We start from the raw sequence: 15,000 nt of genomic DNA on the forward strand, positions 1-15,000 counted from the left end.
CTCAATACTTTGGGGGACAGGCGAGACGGGGGTTCCGGGTGGAGGGAACGGCGCGCGCCGCCCTCCTCGTTCCCGGGTCTTTCTGCACGCGGGCCCCTCACCCGTCTCCTCCCTCTTTCCCGCAGGGTCTGGGGGCGCAGGGACAGGCCGCTTCTCTGGCCCGCTCCCGCTTTTCCTTCCAATTTTCCTCAGTCAGGGGGCGCGGGAGGAGGGTCCCGAGCGTCCTGCGCTCCCTTTCCTCCTTTCTTCCTTCTCATTTCAAAACCGGGGAGCGAAGGAGCCTCTGCCTCCACCCCCTTGGAGATTTTATACCCCCAAAACTGGAAGGGGTCTCCCTTGACCCCCGTATCTTCTTTTTCTTCTCTATTTAGCTTGAATTTCCTAAATGGGGTGCGGGGCTAGGCACGGAGCCGCTCTCGGGCCCCTTCTTCCGACCTGGGGCTAAGGGGCGTTAGACGCGAGACCTCAGCGCCCGGGGTGGGGGCGGTGGGCGTGGGCGGGACCTCCAGCTGCCTGGGAGCTAGCTCCCGAGTTTGAGCCAGTTAGAGGGCGTCGAGCAGCCCCGCCTCCCTGACAGGCAGTTCCTCCGAGTCCGCCCCGCCCCCGAGAGCTATTGGATGCGCGCGCTGGGCCCCGCCCCGCCCGCCGGTCCCTCAGCGCGGAGCCCCGCCCCCCCCGGCTGGGCATGCGTCAGCGGACAGCTTCTCCATGCGCGGTCACGCCCCCTTTGCGTCACGGCTGCATCTGCATGCGAAGCCCCGCCCCACTGGCTGCAGGACGTCACCGCGGACTGCAGGGCCGGGAGCCGCCGCCGCCGCGCAGCCCCGCACCAGCGCTCGGGGGTCCCGCCGCCGCCGAGACAACCCCGCCGCCTCCGAGACAGACCCGTCGCCGGGGCCGCCGCGTCGGTGCAGGCGAGGTGAGCTGGGAGGCAGCGCGTGGGGGCCGTGTCGGTGCACCTGCCCATCCGCAGTGGACGGGCTGGCGGGGTTCGGCGCCAGGTGCGCGGTAGGGCGGGGGCGGGGGCGGCGTTCGGGCTGGGGGAAGGGCGGATGCGGGGCGCCCTCCATCTGCCGGGCAACCCCCACCCCAGGCTCTGCGGCGGAGGGGGAGGGGGGGCGGGTACCTGCGGGAAGCTATGCGTGCGCGTGCGCGGGGTGTTCACACGCGTGGGCGCGCCCGCCCGGCCCGCGGCTGAGTGCACTTCGTGCGTGTGCCCCCGCGGGGATCTGGGTTCAAGTGTGGGCGTCCTACAGGCGTGTGGGGGGAGAGGCGTGCACTGCTTGTGCGTGCAGGACCGTGTGCATACACGCACAGGGATGCGTGTCCGTCTGGGGGGAGAGTGCAGTGCATGGGGGAGGGCGCTGTGCATACGGGAGGGGGGCGCTTGCACGTTTGTATGCGTGAGTGGGTGTGCAGACAAGGTCTTGTGCACCCGAGTGGGTTTGCACGATCGCGTGCATATGCGTGTGGGCAGGTGTGTGTATACCCCCACTGCGTGCACGTGAGCACACGCCACCAGGTCACATGATTCCTTTGCTTCTGTCTGAGTGCTTCCTGCCTCGGGGTCTGGGCGTGGGGGTGGGGGTAGGGATGGGGAAGGGGGGGACGGTGGGGGATCAGGGCGCACGCAGTCTGGGCGCAGGGAGGCCTGGGACGCGCGTCCCCGTGCGGCTGTACATGCGTGTGCACGTGCGCCCGCTTGGCTGGGTGGGCAGGGCCATGGTTGATTGATGGGGGGGCTACGGCTGCAGGGTTTTGGGTGAGGGCGTGTGCGGGGCGCAGGTGGTGGAAAGGGTTGCAGGGGCGTCCCTGCTCATCCCCGGAACTTCTCCCAGAACCTCTGGGCTTTCCTTCAAGGTCATGGCCGTCCGTTGCCCTGCGCACCGCCCCCCGCCCTGCACCCCCCCCTGCCCCGTGCTCCCCCCGCCCTGCGTCCCTTGCCCCGTGCTCCCCCCCGCCCCGCGCACCCCCACCTGCGCACCCCCCACGCCCCTGTGCCCTGTGCTCCACGCTGACCTGTGCCCCCCCGCCTGCGCACCCCCGTGTCTCGTGCTCCCCCCTGCCCCTTGCTCCCCCCCGCTGGGGCCGGGGCTGGGACGCGAGGCGGGTCCGCAGCGCCCTCCAGCCTGCCCCGGCCCCTGACGCCCGCCCCACCCCCAGATGGCGTCCGCCACTGATGCCCGCTCGGGGCAGAAGGAGTCCGCGGACCAGAACTTCGACTATATGTTCAAGATCCTCATCATCGGGAACAGCAGCGTGGGCAAGACGTCCTTCCTGTTCCGCTACGCCGACGACTCCTTCACGCCCGCCTTCGTCAGCACCGTGGGCATCGACTTCAAGGTCAAGACCATCTACCGCCAGGACAAGCGCATAAAGCTGCAGATCTGGGTGCGTCGCGGGAGGCGCCTGCTGCATACCCGGGGAGGGGAGGGCGGAGGTTCCCGGGACTGGGGTCTGCGCCCCATGCCCCTTAGCCTGGAACCAGGGTGCGTGTGCGCGGTGGGGGTGGGGGGTGAGGGTGGGCCGGCCCCCCAGGCCTGGGGCTGCGTCAGCCTCATCTTTTTTAAATGCAGTTTTACTGAGATAAGTGCACACCCTGTCCGATCCATCCAAAGTGTCCACCCCGTGGCTCGGGACCCTCACATAGAACTTCGTAGTGATACAGAAATTTACAATGTTGTCATCACTCTCAGGAAAAAAGAAAACCCCAGACATCCCCACACTGGTGGTGTTCACCTTCACCTGTTAGTTCTGATGAAGGACTATCCAGTGGGACTGTCAGCCGTGGTCCGTGGCTCGCAGTGGGCGCCTTCTCCGGCCCCCTGCCGCTGGCGCCCCGGAGGGGTGGCTTGGCTGCTCTTGCCCCGGAAGACCCTACCTCGTGCGGCGCAGCACAGCGCTGTCCCGAGAGCTCCCCCGTCACGCGTTCCCGCGTGTGAACCTCCGCCTCTTCTGCCGCTGAGCCCCTGGCTGGGTGAATCACCGCCAGCCCTGCGCCCTGTGCCCACTCCTGCCCCGTGACCACTCCCGCCCTCCGCCCAGCCCGGCCTCGGGACCAGTGCAGCCCTGCGCGGCAGCGCCCACCAGCGAGGCCAGGCATTGTGTGTCCTCCCGCGTCTGCCCCGCTGCACTTAGTGTCCTCGAGGCTCGTCCCTGCGGTCGCGTGCCTCGGTACTTCACTGCCTCCTTCAGCTGCCTAACACCCCATGGCCCGTGGGCATCACGTTCTGTGTGTCCACTCGCCATGGGCCCGGGGTTGCCCCCATCGTGGGGCTATTGTGACATGGCGGACGCCCCTGTGCAGACACCTGCTCACGCCGCTACTTTCAGCACACATGGGGGTGCCCAGGCACCTCCAACTCGGCTTCCCAGGGAGCCGCCAGCCACCCCCCAGGGACCGCCCATGTCCCAGGCCCGGGCTGTGCACATTCCTCCTTTTTGTTTTTTGATAGTGGCCATTCCGGAGGGGGCGAGGTGGTGGCTCCCTGTGGTTTTGGTTTGCATTTCCTTCTGAGCTAGTGAATCCAGCCCAGCATCTTCTCATACGCTTTGTAGCCATTTGTATTTCTCCTTTGGAAGAATGTCTATTCATGTCTTTTACCCCTTTTTAATTGGGTGGTTTGTCTTTTTATTGTTGAGTTGTAGGATTTGTGTAGGATTACAAACCATTATTAGATGGGTAGTTTTCCCCGTGCCTTCCCCATTGAACCACTGCCTGTCTGCCTTTTGACAGAGCCCTTTGGGGCACGGGAGTGTTAGAGTGTGAGGGATCCCGTTTACATATTTCTCCTTTTGTTGCTTGTGCTTTGGGCTTCAGGTCTAAGGAGCTACCATCTATCACTAAACCTTGAAGATGTTTCTATTTTCTTCCAGGAGTTCTGCAGCACTGGCTCTTATAATTAGGACCTTCAGGCACTTTTATTTGTGTATAGGGTATGCGGTAGGGGTCCTCTTTCATTCTTTTGGACAGGGATATCCAGTTCTCCCAGCACTGTTTAATTTTTTTTCTAATAAGACTAAATTGATTCAATACCCTTATAAAAGTTTTGATTATAAGTGGCCATCAGTGTAAAAAGCCCTAAGCAGATTTGTAGATTTCTAACGTGTTAGTACAAAGCAAGCGGCGATGACAATGTATCCTGCAGGCAGGGGAAGGGGAGAAGAAGGCTGTGGCTGAGGCCTAGTAATAAACAGATGAAATCAGAAGTGGAGACAATCCATGTTATAGTACATTCTATGACCAATACTGCAGTCAAAATATACAAAAAACCCCACCCATTTCCGACACAACTCGGGAGGAAGATGGTAGCGGGACCCGCGAACACTCAGCGGAGGGGATGGCCAGCCCTGCTTGCCCTGTGCTTGGGGCCCCTGGTGTTTCCAAAAGGAAGTTTAGACTGAGAACTGTGAAACCATGGGGTGCCCATTAAAAGTGGCTCACTCCTTGTTATTCCACCCAATTTTAGAATCCGGTTTTAAAAATACGCGCTGAGTCATGGTATTATTATAAGGTAGCAAATATGTGCCTCCCCTCAAGAAGTGATATTTTTTCCTGAAATTTTAGAAACGAGGCGATGAGAGTGCTTTAGTTCGGATTCATGTGAGAGGCTTTTAATAGACTTTAGAACTGAAGGGCTCCACAGTCAGGATTTATCTCTCACCTGACCTGTCAGCGTGCAGAGAACCTGATTAAGGAGTCCAGACCCCAGACCAGCCCACTTGGCATTCACACACCTCTTTACTTCCAGTAGAATGTTACTTAAATATTGAAAAGGAAAAAAAAGGTTAAGACAAGTCAAACACCCTTTACGCAGACAAAACCTTTACCGAAGCCAACAGAAGCACCCGGAGCAGAGCCAAATTGTGCAGATTTTCAGGGCAGTGTCCGAACGCCCCCAAAACGCCACCAGCAGCCCGCCCCACGCTCCCGGGCGAGCCGCCCAAGAACTGCGCCCCAAGAAGCACTAGCCTTCGTTCTGTACTGTCCTGGAGACTCGCACGCTTTATTCCTCAGATACGTTTATTCGCGTGCGCCCCCTCTGTGCCAATGCTGCAAACTGCTCACCCAGGCTCGCTTACCCGGCAGCCACGCCGTGTCCCCAAGAGTGGCTTTACGAGCTGCGTAGGAATTAAAATCTTTATCAAATATTAATATGGAGGGGACACAGGATGCAATATGTGCCATCCAGTTACCTCTCTGTACAGGTATTACTTTTACTTTCAAGGTTTTGCATGAGAAAGCTTAGTCTGTCCCACTTAGTATTCATTTGCACAAGTGTGAATAATGAGGACCTTGCCAGGACCTTAACATTTCACATTATTAACCAGTACCTCTAGGGGCAAGGCCATGTTCTTGAATGATGGCAGATTTACTCTCCTGAGGGAAAACAAGTGGAGCAGTCATCTAAAAAGTACTCGAGCACTGCTTCTCAATATGGAGAAGACTAAAACGCCATAGGGTTTACGTTACACAGATCCCATCTCTGTCCCCTGAAATTCCCCTAATTTCCTTCATGAGAAGGGGATTTAAAAAGGACTTAAAGAGCACTTTACAGCGGCATCAGCTTCCTTAGGAAATCCTCAGCATCGTAAATATCACAAATACGTCTCTTTTATAGTGAGCCAGACCCAGGCTGCTGAGATTATGGAGCTAGGGGAAATGACCCATCCAAAACCATTCTGGAAGTTGTCTTTCGGCAGAATAGCAAACATCCAAGGGGTCACTCTGTTGCTTTGTTGTCAGTACAAGAGGAACCTTGGTTCTGCTCTGCTTGAACTGGCCCTGCCTGGGCGGCTTGTGGCTACCCGTGGCCTCCTGTGGATGTGTGGGGTTCCCGATGTGGCCCTACAGGCAATCCCAGCAGTTTCCATCTTGGGGTTCACTTAGAGCCGGAGCCCCCGGGATCCGAGCCGTCACCTGTGTCGCTGTCACATGGAAACAGGCCCGGTTGCATGAACCCTTCGCTCCTGGCAGTGAGCCTGGGAGCGGCCGCCCCACCCATGGCTCGTCCCCTGTATTCTGTATTATAAGCCTCTGCTTTGCTCTTTTCCATGGTGATACAAGTGGAGTCATATGGTATTTATCCTCGTGTCTGGCTAACTTATGCTCAGCATGATGTCCTCAGGCTCATCCATCCTGTCATGTGCTTCAGGACATCATTTTGTCTCACTGCTGCATAATATTCCACCATGCATCTATACCACGTTTTGTTAATCCGCTTGTCTGCTGATGGGCACTTGGATTGTTTCCATTTTTTGGCGATTGTGAATAAGGCTGCTATGCACATCAGTGTGCGAGTGTCTGTGTGTGTTGTTGCTTTCAGCTCTTCTGGGTATATATCGAGTAGTGCTATTGCTAGGTCATAGAGCAGCTCGAGACTTAGTTTCCTAAGGAACTGCCAAACCGTCTCCCATAGTGGCTGCACCATGATACATTCCCACCAGCAGTGCATGAGTGCCCCAGTTTCTCCACATCCTCTCCAACATTTATAGTTTCCTGTTGCTTAATAACAGCCATTCTAACAGGTGTGAGATGGTATCTCCTTGTAGTCTTGATCTTCATTTCCCTTACAGCCAGTGAAAATGAGCATCTCTTCACGTGCTTTTTTTTCACTTAAAAAAAATTCTTTTCATATTACCAAACCAAAACAACATACAAACATGAACATTCTTACCGTACAAACATGCCGGTATGGTGTGCAGTCAGTGACTCACAGTATCATCACATAGTTGTGTATTCATCATCATGATCATTTTTCAGAAAACTTGCATCACTTCAGAAAAAGAAATAAAAAGAAAAAACCTATACATACCATACCCCTTACCCCTCCCTCTCACTGACTGCTAGTATTTCCATCTACTTGATAGATTTTAACCTTTGTTCCCCTATTTTTTTCTATACCCCTTACCACTCCCTTTCGTTGTTCACTACTATTTCAATCTACTCAATTTATTTTAACATTTATTCCCCCTATTATTTATTTTTATTCCATTTGTTTTCCTCATCTGTTGACGAGGTAGATAAAAGGAGCATCAGACACAAGGTTTTCACAATCACACAGTCACACTGTGAAAGCTGTATCATTATACAATCATCTTCAAGAAACATGGCTACTGGAACACAGCTCCACATTTTCAGGCAGTTCCTGCAGCCTCTCCATTACACCTTGACTAAAAAGATGATATCTACTTCATGCGTAAGAATAACCTCCAGGATAACTTCTCGACTCCGTTTGGAATCTCTCAGCCATTGATACTTTATTTTGTCTCATTTCACTCTTCCCCCTTTTGGTGGAGAAGGTTTTCTCAATCCTTTGATGCTGAGTCCCAGGTCATTCTAGGATTTCTGTCCCATATTGCCAGGAAGGTCCACACCCCTGGGAGTCATGTCCCATGTAGACGGGGAGGGCGGTGAGTTTGCTTGTTGTGTTGGCTGGAGAGAGGGGCCACATCTGAGCAACAAAAGAGGTTCTCTTGGGGGTGACTCTTAGGCCTAATTTTGACTAGGCTCAGCCTATCCTTTGTGGGTTTTCATGTGCTTTGAGCCATTTGTATTCTTCAGAAAAGTGTGTATTCATATCCTCTGTCCATTTTATAATTAGGTTATTTTATAATTGGGTTGTATAATTTCTTAATGTACGTAGTATGTCAAGCCTTTACCTGACACGTGGTTTTCAAATATTTTCTCCAGTTGGGTTGGCTGCCTCTTCACCTTTTTTTTTTTTTTGCACGGGCAGGCATCAGGAATCGAACCCGAGTCTCCGGCATGGCAGGCGAGAAGTCTGCCTGCTGAGCAACCGTGGCCCGCCCTCTTCACCTTTTTAGCCAAGTCCTTTGAGGCACAGAAACTCTTCATCTTAAGGAGTTCCCATTTGTCTATTTTTACTTTCGCTGCTTGTGCTTCAGAAGCTCTCTTCTATCACCAGACCTTGAAGAAGTTACCCTTATTTTCTCCTAGAAGTTCATGCTGCTGGCTCTTACTTTTTTGTGTAGGTGGAAGGTCGGGTCCTCTTCCTTCTCCCATGACCATTTATCAAATGACTGTTCTGTCTCAGTGCAGAGGATCTGGGGACCCGTTGAAGACCAGAATGTCCTTAAATCTGGTGGTCAGTCCCTGCACTCCCAATTCTGTTCCACTGGCCAGTCCTTCTGTCTCTGTGGCAGTACCACGCTGTTCTGACCACTGCGACTTTATAGTAAGCTTTAAAGTCAGGAAGTGTGAGTCCTGCCACTTGACTCTTCTATTTTTTTTAGGATATCTGTAACTATTCAGGGTCTCTTTCCTTTCCAAATAAATTTGATAACTAATACCTTTTCCAAGTCTTCAAAGTAGGTTGTTGGACTTTTTATCGGTATTGCATTGACTCTGTAGATCAGTTCAAGTAGAACTGACATCTTAATGACATTCAACCTTCCCATCCGTGAGCATGGAATGTCTTTCCGTCTGTTTAGGTTATTTAAAATTTCTTTCAGCAGTTTTGTGATTTCCCGTGTATAAGCCCTCGGCACCCTGGTTGGCCTTCTTTCTAGATACCTGACTCTTCTGGTCGCTATTCTGAATGAAACTTTTTCCTTAGTTGTCACCTCAGATAGGTCATTGCTAGTGTGTAAAAACATTACTGATTTTTGAACGTTAATCTTGTATCCTGCCACTTTTGTTTATTAGCTCAAGTAGCTGTGCTATTGAGTTCTCAGGGTTTTCTCAGTACAGGATCATGTCATCTGCAAGTAATGAAAGTTTACTTCCTCCCTTCCTGTCTGGATGCCTTTTCTCTATTTCTCCTAATCGTTCCAGCCAGGACTTCCAGTGCAGGGTTAGCACCAGTGGTGACGGCGGGCAGCCAGGTCTCATTCCCGATCTCAAGGAGATGCTGTCAATCTCTCGCCGTTAAGTATGATGCTGGCTGTGGGCTTTTCACATTGCCCTTTATGATTTGGGGAAGTTACCTTTGATTCCTACCTTATGAAGAGTTCTTGTCAGGAAGGGATGCTGAATTTTGTGGAATACTTTTTCAGCATCAATTGATATGATCGTGTGATTTTTTTCCCTTTCGATTTGTTAATGTGCTGCATTACACTGATTGATTTCCTTGGGTTGAACCCCCCTTTCGATCCTGGTATGAACCCCACTTGGTCAGGGTCTGGGGATGCTATAGCTTCAGGGTACGTAGTGTTCCCACTTCAGTCCCATGGCGGAGTCTGAGCCACATCGCCGTTGGTTCTTTCTGGAATGTTTGACACAATTCCCCCGTGAGGCCGTCAGGCCCTGGGCTTTTCTTTGGGGGAAGATTTTTGATGGCTGATTGAACGTCATTACTTGTGACTGGTTTGTTGAAATCTTCTATTTTCTGTTTCTTCTCAGGCTCGTGTGTTTCTAGGAATTTGTTCATTTCACCTAAGTTGTCTAGTTTCTTGGTATATAGTTGGTCTCAGTAACCAGGATCTGAGGGGAGAACCCGCCTCATTTCTGGCTCTGTGTACTCGCATCCTCCTTTTCTTCTGCCATGTGATCATGTTTAGATTTCAGAAGAGTGGGGACTTGGTGTCTCCCACCACCACCGCCCCCTTTGCTTCTGCCACGTTCGCCCTGTGCTCTGGGTGCCGAGATCAGGAGCAGACACCTGGGGTGGTTGTCTCTTCTTGGTGAACTGCCACTTTTCCTAGCGTGTGGGGTCCTTTGTCTCAACACATGTTTGCATTTAGTGTCTATTTTGTCTGATGCTAGTATGGCTGGCCCAGCTCTTTTTCGCCCGGTGTTTGAGCGGAATATCTCCTTCTGGCCTTCCACTTTCAACTTCTTTGTGTCCCTGGGTGGAGGTGAGTCCCTTGTAGCTGCCTGGGGATGGGTATCTTTCTCATCCATGCTGCCAGTCTGTCTGTTTTTAAATGCTCCAATTTTATTGAGATGTCTTCACACACTGTAGGATCTGCCCAGAGCATATAGTCAGAGCCGAACTGTATGTCCACACTGTTGTGCATTTAACACCAGTTTTAGGACATTTTCATTGCTCCCCAAAAGTAAAAACTAAAAAGAAACCCCAAACACTCCATACCCCTTCCCCCATCGCTGATCCCAGCGCTAGTGTGGCGCATCTGTTCTCGTGAATGAAGAACACAGAGTTATTCCCATCAACTCCAGTTTGCAGTGGGTGCAACCCCCATTTACCACTCGGCTAGCAGCTCCTTCTAACAGCTCTGCATGTCAGTTCTCGTCCACAGAAGACCTTTTTGAGATCTGTAGACTAAATCGCAGCAGTTGTCCTGCCAATTCATGGGCAGCTCTGTGCATGGCTTCCAGGGGACCTGCCGAGCTCCCCGCAGCGAGCACTGTCCTTTGCTTCCCAAATGTATGTGGAGGCCCTGGGGATCCCACACCCACCCGTCCCCACACCCTCTGCCCCCCCCCCCCAAGTACACAGGGGTCTCAGGACCTTCACCCTGACCCCCCCCCCCCCCCGCAACCCCTCGCCCTCAGACAGGGCTGTATCATATTCTTCCCCCAGCGTTTGCTGTTTCCTCACTGGGCAGTCAGGCCCATCGTCAGCCCTCATGCAGGTGGCGTGCCTTGGGGTGGTGGCCGTTCTCAGGGTGCCCGTCCAGCCCACCCTCTAGCCACTGTGCTGCTCAGGCAGGCCCCTGTGACTCTGTGCCTAAAGGGGGTGGCACTGGGCCTTCTCAGAGGCATTGTCTACTCCCACGGGCTTATGTGTGGGTCCTTTGTGACCCTCCTTCTCTTCTTCCCCAGGACACAGCAGGACAGGAACGGTACCGGACCATCACCACAGCCTACTATCGGGGCGCCATGGGCTTCATCCTCATGTACGACATCACCAACGAGGAATCCTTCACTGCCGTGCAGGATTGGTGAGCGTGGGCAGGTCCCCAAACAAGCTTGGGGTCCAAACCAGCCAGCTATCTGCACCATGACATCGCTACTGGGGCTCAAAACAATGGGAGATTTCAGGTGGAAAAATGAAACTAAATATGGAAGGAAGAAATATCCAGGGGAGTGGGGGCATGGCAGAAGTGGTATGGATCTGGTTCCCAGATGTGAGGATGTAAACACTTAAAACCTTTGCCCAGATAACTGCAAACATTGGGAAAATTTCTGAATTTGCTGAGAAAAACGTTTGTCCATGGGCTGGGGGATCTGGGCAGGTAGGGGAGGTTGGGTGTCCAGGGCAGCTGCGGGGGTGGGGCTGCACCGGCGGCTCCAGGAGCGAGGGTGGGGGGCAGCAGGGGGTCGCCACGTGGCCACAGCCAGGCCCTGACTCGCCCCCTCATTGCCTCCCCCAGGTCGACCCAAATCAAGACCTACTCATGGGACAACGCACAGGTGCTGCTGGTGGGGAACAAGTGTGACATGGAGGACGAGCGGGTGGTCTCGTCGGAGCGTGGCCGGCAGCTGGCTGATCACCTGGGTGAGTGCCTGCTGGGGCTAGGGAGGGAGACTGAAACCTGGCAAGGGGAGGACATACCTAAGGGCCCATGGCAAGGCCATGAGAGGGCTGGGCTTATGCCAGGCAAGTCAAATTCTTAGAAACTGGCCTTGATCAAAGGGCCACTTGAAATGGATTCTGATGGTTGTATAGGAGTCTGCAAGACAGAAAGTCTCTGGTTTATGCAGAGCCCCTCATGGTCCAGTTCAGTCTAGGCTGCCAAGCTTGGCTTGGGAGCAGGGAAGGCTTCTTGGGAGAGGAGGCACCGCGCCTGGTATTTGAAGATCTTTCAGGCAGAAGTAGCGTGGCCAAGGCTCAGAGGGAGTGGGGTGTGAGCTGTTGTGTGGTCTCCAGGACAGGCTGAGGGGGCCGGGCTTCTTCCAAGGGTTGAGGGAAGCCACAGGGTTTGTGCAGAGGGGCACTGGGGCTGGGGGTGTCAGGGGCTTCCTGCCAGGTCCCAGAAACAGCGTAGGAGGGAGGGCCTGGACTCTCGAGATGGTGCTGGGCTAGGGGGTGTGGGGCTGCCTGCTGCCCTCCCCTTTCTGGGCGCCCTGACCCTCCCCTACCCCCGGCTGCAGGCTTTGAGTTCTTCGAGGCCAGCGCCAAGGACAACATCAACGTGAAGCAGACTTTCGAGCGCCTTGTGGACGTTATCTGCGAGAAGATGTCGGAGTCGCTGGACACAGCCGACCCCGCGGTCACAGGCGCCAAGCAGGGCCCGCAGCTGACTGACCAGCAGGCGCCCCCGCACCAGGACTGCGCCTGCTGAGCCCCCCCAAGGCGCAGGCCCCCCTTAGCCCCTCACCGTATTTATTCTCGTAGCTATTTATTTATTCATGGAGGCCCTGCCTCCCCGCCCACGTGACGTGTCGTGCCCGTGAACCCAGCGCTGCCCCACTTCCCACCCCCTTTTTTGGTAATTCACATCCACCACCACCTGTGGGTCACGAGTGGCCCCCAGCACCCTGGAGCAGGCTGAGGGGGTGAGGGGGTGAGGCCACCGGAGGGGTGCTCGGCCAAACCCAGAGCCTCACGGGGGGCAGAGCCAGGCTCCCCGCTGAGCGCCCACCGCCCGGCCCCCGCACTTCTGCTCGGATGCCACAAGTGTCCGCCACACCCCAGCCTGGGGGGTATACCATGAAAACACCAATAAAGCGAACGCCCTCACCCACCCGTGCATCCTCCTGCCCAGCGCCGGCTCTGACAGAGCACCCAGCACAGCGCTGCAGGGACAGTGCATGGTGGGCAGTGGCCGCCTGATGTGGTCCAGGGCCTGGGAGCCCAGAGTGGGGCTGGGAAGACCCATGGGCCCCAGGGAGGGACAGCTGAGTCCACCTGAGACCGGACCTTGCCCGCTGTGCCCACCAGGGCCTCTCTGGCAAGGCGAGCTGGGGTCGGGCCGGAGCGTCCTGGGGCTTGGTCCCCTGTCCTCAGGTCTACGGTCAGCCCTGCTGGATGGCTGCGGTGGGTACCTAGAGAACGGTGTGAGGTCAGCAGCACAGGGGCTGGGGGCCGGGCCTGCCCCGCTGCACCCCCTCACCTGGTACTTCAGGTAGGACAGGTAGGTGTCCCAGCCAAGTGTGACGCCGTTGACGTAGGTGACCCGGAGGTGCGGTGGCACGAAGAGGAAGTTCACCAGCTGCGCCGGCGGCCACACGCACCAGTCAGCCTAGGGGAGGGACTCAGTCTGAGGGGGGTGGGGGTTCCCGGGGCGCGGGAGGGCCCCTCGGGGCGGCGGGGGCACTCACCCTGTAGAGCTCCCAGAACTTGGCCCGCAGCTCCTGGCAGCTCTCATGCACGGTCTGGCCCTGCAGGCAGCCGAGGCCTGGGAGGAAAACGGAGGGAATCACATCGGAGGCGGGGGTTGCCGGGGGCCTGGTTGCGACGGCTCCTGGCAGGTGAGGGGAAGGGCCCCCCCCCTCCAGCCTCAGGCCTCTGCGCGGCCCCCTGGGCTCGGCCCCCCAGCACGGCGGCTTGGCAGCTCACCCAGGAAGTACCAGGCGCCCAGCACGGGCGAGGCCACCAGCTGGTCGAGGAGGACCTTCCCGAGGACGGTGCGGAGCCCGGCGAGACCCGAGGCAGGCAGCAGGCGGTCCAGCCACAGGTACCAGGCGTGCAGGAAGGGGCCCATGCTGCAGCCCACGGCGAACATGCTGGCTGCAGGCGGCACGCCGGGCTTCTCAGGGCGCGGGCCTCGGCCCACGCACCCACTCGGGGCTAGGGGGGGCCGGAAGGGACCCCAGGGAGCGGAACCCCGGGAGGGAAGGGGATCCCCGGGAGGGGAGGGGACACCAGGAAGGAGGCGGGGACCCCAGGGAGGGGAGGGGACCCCCGGGATGGGAGGGGACCCCAGGGAGAAGGCGGGGACCCCAGGGAGGGGAGGGGACCCCAGGAAGGGGCTGCGGCGCCCCAGGTTACAGGTGGGGTCAGAGGTCCCGCCTGGGACTGGGAAAAGGGCAGGCTGGGGACCCCCCCCCACGGATGTGAGGTCAAAGGTCGCGGGGTCAAGGGCCGCCCACCTGAGCGCCGCGGGTCGAACCTCTGGCCCGGCCTGTGGCGGACCTCCCAGGCCTGGCGCACGCCGTCGCCGGCCGCCATGAGCGCGCCGCAGCCCAGCGTGTTGGTGGCGAGTAGCGCGCGGCCCCGGAATAGGGGCTGCCCCGTCGCGCGTAAGACGCGCAGCCAACGCCAGCCGCCCGGCGCCATCGCCCTCCGCGTCCCGCCGCGCGCCGAGAGCCCGCCCCACACTCGACGCGCCGGCCAATCGTCGGCTGCCCAGGCTCCCCTCGGCCCGCCCCGAATCCTATTGACCAATGAGCGCTCGACCTCTTCTTCCAGGGCCAATCGCGGAAGGAAGCTGTGCTCCGCCTGCCCGGGTGACACGGCCCAATCGCAAGAAGCGTCCCGGGGCCTCGTCGCCGACGTCACACCCCCGTGTCCCCGCCCTTTCCTGAGCCGGCCTATGGGTACGCCCCTTTCCACCTGCCACTGGCCATTCGGAGGCCGGTGCCCCTGCAGCACGTCACAGACTGTTCCCGCCTCCTGCCCTGCGTTGGCCACTCGTACACAGTTACCGCGCTTCCTCCGGCCAATAAACACCAGAGTCTCCGTATCCCTTGCAAAGGGGCCCGACCATTGGCTATGACTACTCCCGGGGGGAAGTCCAGTCGCGCGAGGCGGGGTCGGGCGGGCGTGGCTGCAGGGCTGCTGCGCGCGCCGCCGGCGGGCGGGGTCCTCCGGCGTGGTCCAACCGTGGTGCTCGGCTCTGGCTCCTTGACGCGCGGGTCTCTTAGCGCAGCCGCTTTCCGATGCCCAGGAGCGATTCCAGCCACCCGCCGCCTCCTGGACCCTGCAGGGCAACGCCGCGCCGTCTCCTTCCCGGGGGCGGGTGGGTCGCACACTCCGGCCCGCGGGCCAGACCCGCCGCTGCGCGCGCCTTCGGCCCCCGGCGAAACCGGCCCTGCAGTGGTCGGCGTGCGGGAGGAGCGGTCAGGCGGTGTCGTTTCATAAGCGTGAGCTGTTAAAGGAGATGCCCTGCGTTAGGTGTCCGTAAATTAAC

The 15,000-nt window shown here is 57.2% G+C and overlaps 2 protein-coding genes across 3 annotated transcripts; one reads left to right on the top strand and one right to left on the bottom strand.

Moving 5' to 3' along the window:
* The first annotated feature begins 779 nt into the window (after positions 1 to 779).
* RAB3A (RAB3A, member RAS oncogene family) lies at positions 780 to 12,629 on the top strand. The gene is made up of 5 exons (XM_077122149.1): positions 780 to 919; positions 2,164 to 2,391; positions 10,748 to 10,866; positions 11,299 to 11,423; positions 12,020 to 12,629. The coding sequence occupies exons 2-5, from the start codon at positions 2,164 to 2,166 to the stop codon at positions 12,208 to 12,210; spliced, it is 663 nt and encodes a 220-aa protein (XP_076978264.1). The 5' UTR covers positions 780 to 919; the 3' UTR covers positions 12,211 to 12,629.
* MPV17L2 (MPV17 mitochondrial inner membrane protein like 2) lies at positions 10,472 to 14,159 on the bottom strand. Of its 2 annotated transcripts, XM_077122121.1 has the most exons (5): positions 13,961 to 14,159; positions 13,428 to 13,598; positions 13,190 to 13,266; positions 12,982 to 13,110; positions 12,764 to 12,913 (listed from the first exon to the last, which is right to left on the bottom strand). In XM_077122121.1, the coding sequence occupies exons 1-5, from the start codon at positions 14,145 to 14,147 to the stop codon at positions 12,884 to 12,886; spliced, it is 594 nt and encodes a 197-aa protein (XP_076978236.1). In that variant the 5' UTR covers positions 14,148 to 14,159; the 3' UTR covers positions 12,764 to 12,883. The 2 variants fall into 2 exon arrangements, with proteins under 2 accessions (XP_076978235.1, XP_076978236.1); XM_077122120.1 differs by having other exon boundaries at positions 10,472 to 13,110.
* Between the last annotated feature and the right edge of the window lie 841 nt (positions 14,160 to 15,000).

Source organism: Tamandua tetradactyla, chromosome 11 (assembly GCF_023851605.1).
Source record: "Tamandua tetradactyla isolate mTamTet1 chromosome 11, mTamTet1.pri, whole genome shotgun sequence".
In the NCBI taxonomy this organism is placed as follows: Eukaryota; Metazoa; Chordata; class Mammalia; order Pilosa; family Myrmecophagidae; genus Tamandua; species Tamandua tetradactyla.

Excerpts from the sequence above, each read along its gene's own strand:
- RAB3A (XM_077122149.1), top strand. The coding sequence starts at position 2,164 with ATGGCGTCCGCCACTGATGCCCGCTCGGGGCAGAAGGAGTCCGCGGAC. Across the intron at positions 2,392-10,747 it reads GCATAAAGCTGCAGATCTGG|GACACAGCAGGACAGGAACG; the intron begins GTGCGTCGCGGG and ends CTTCTTCCCCAG. Across the intron at positions 11,424-12,019 it reads GCAGCTGGCTGATCACCTGG|GCTTTGAGTTCTTCGAGGCC; the intron begins GTGAGTGCCTGC and ends CCCCGGCTGCAG.
- MPV17L2 (XM_077122120.1), bottom strand. The coding sequence starts at position 14,147 with ATGGCGCCGGGCGGCTGGCGTTGGCTGCGCGTCTTACGCGCGACGGGG. Across the intron at positions 13,267-13,427 it reads GGGCGCCTGGTACTTCCTGG|GCCTCGGCTGCCTGCAGGGC; the intron begins GTGAGCTGCCAA and ends TTTTCCTCCCAG. Across the intron at positions 13,111-13,189 it reads AGTTCTGGGAGCTCTACAGG|GCTGACTGGTGCGTGTGGCC; the intron begins GTGAGTGCCCCC and ends TCCCTCCCCTAG.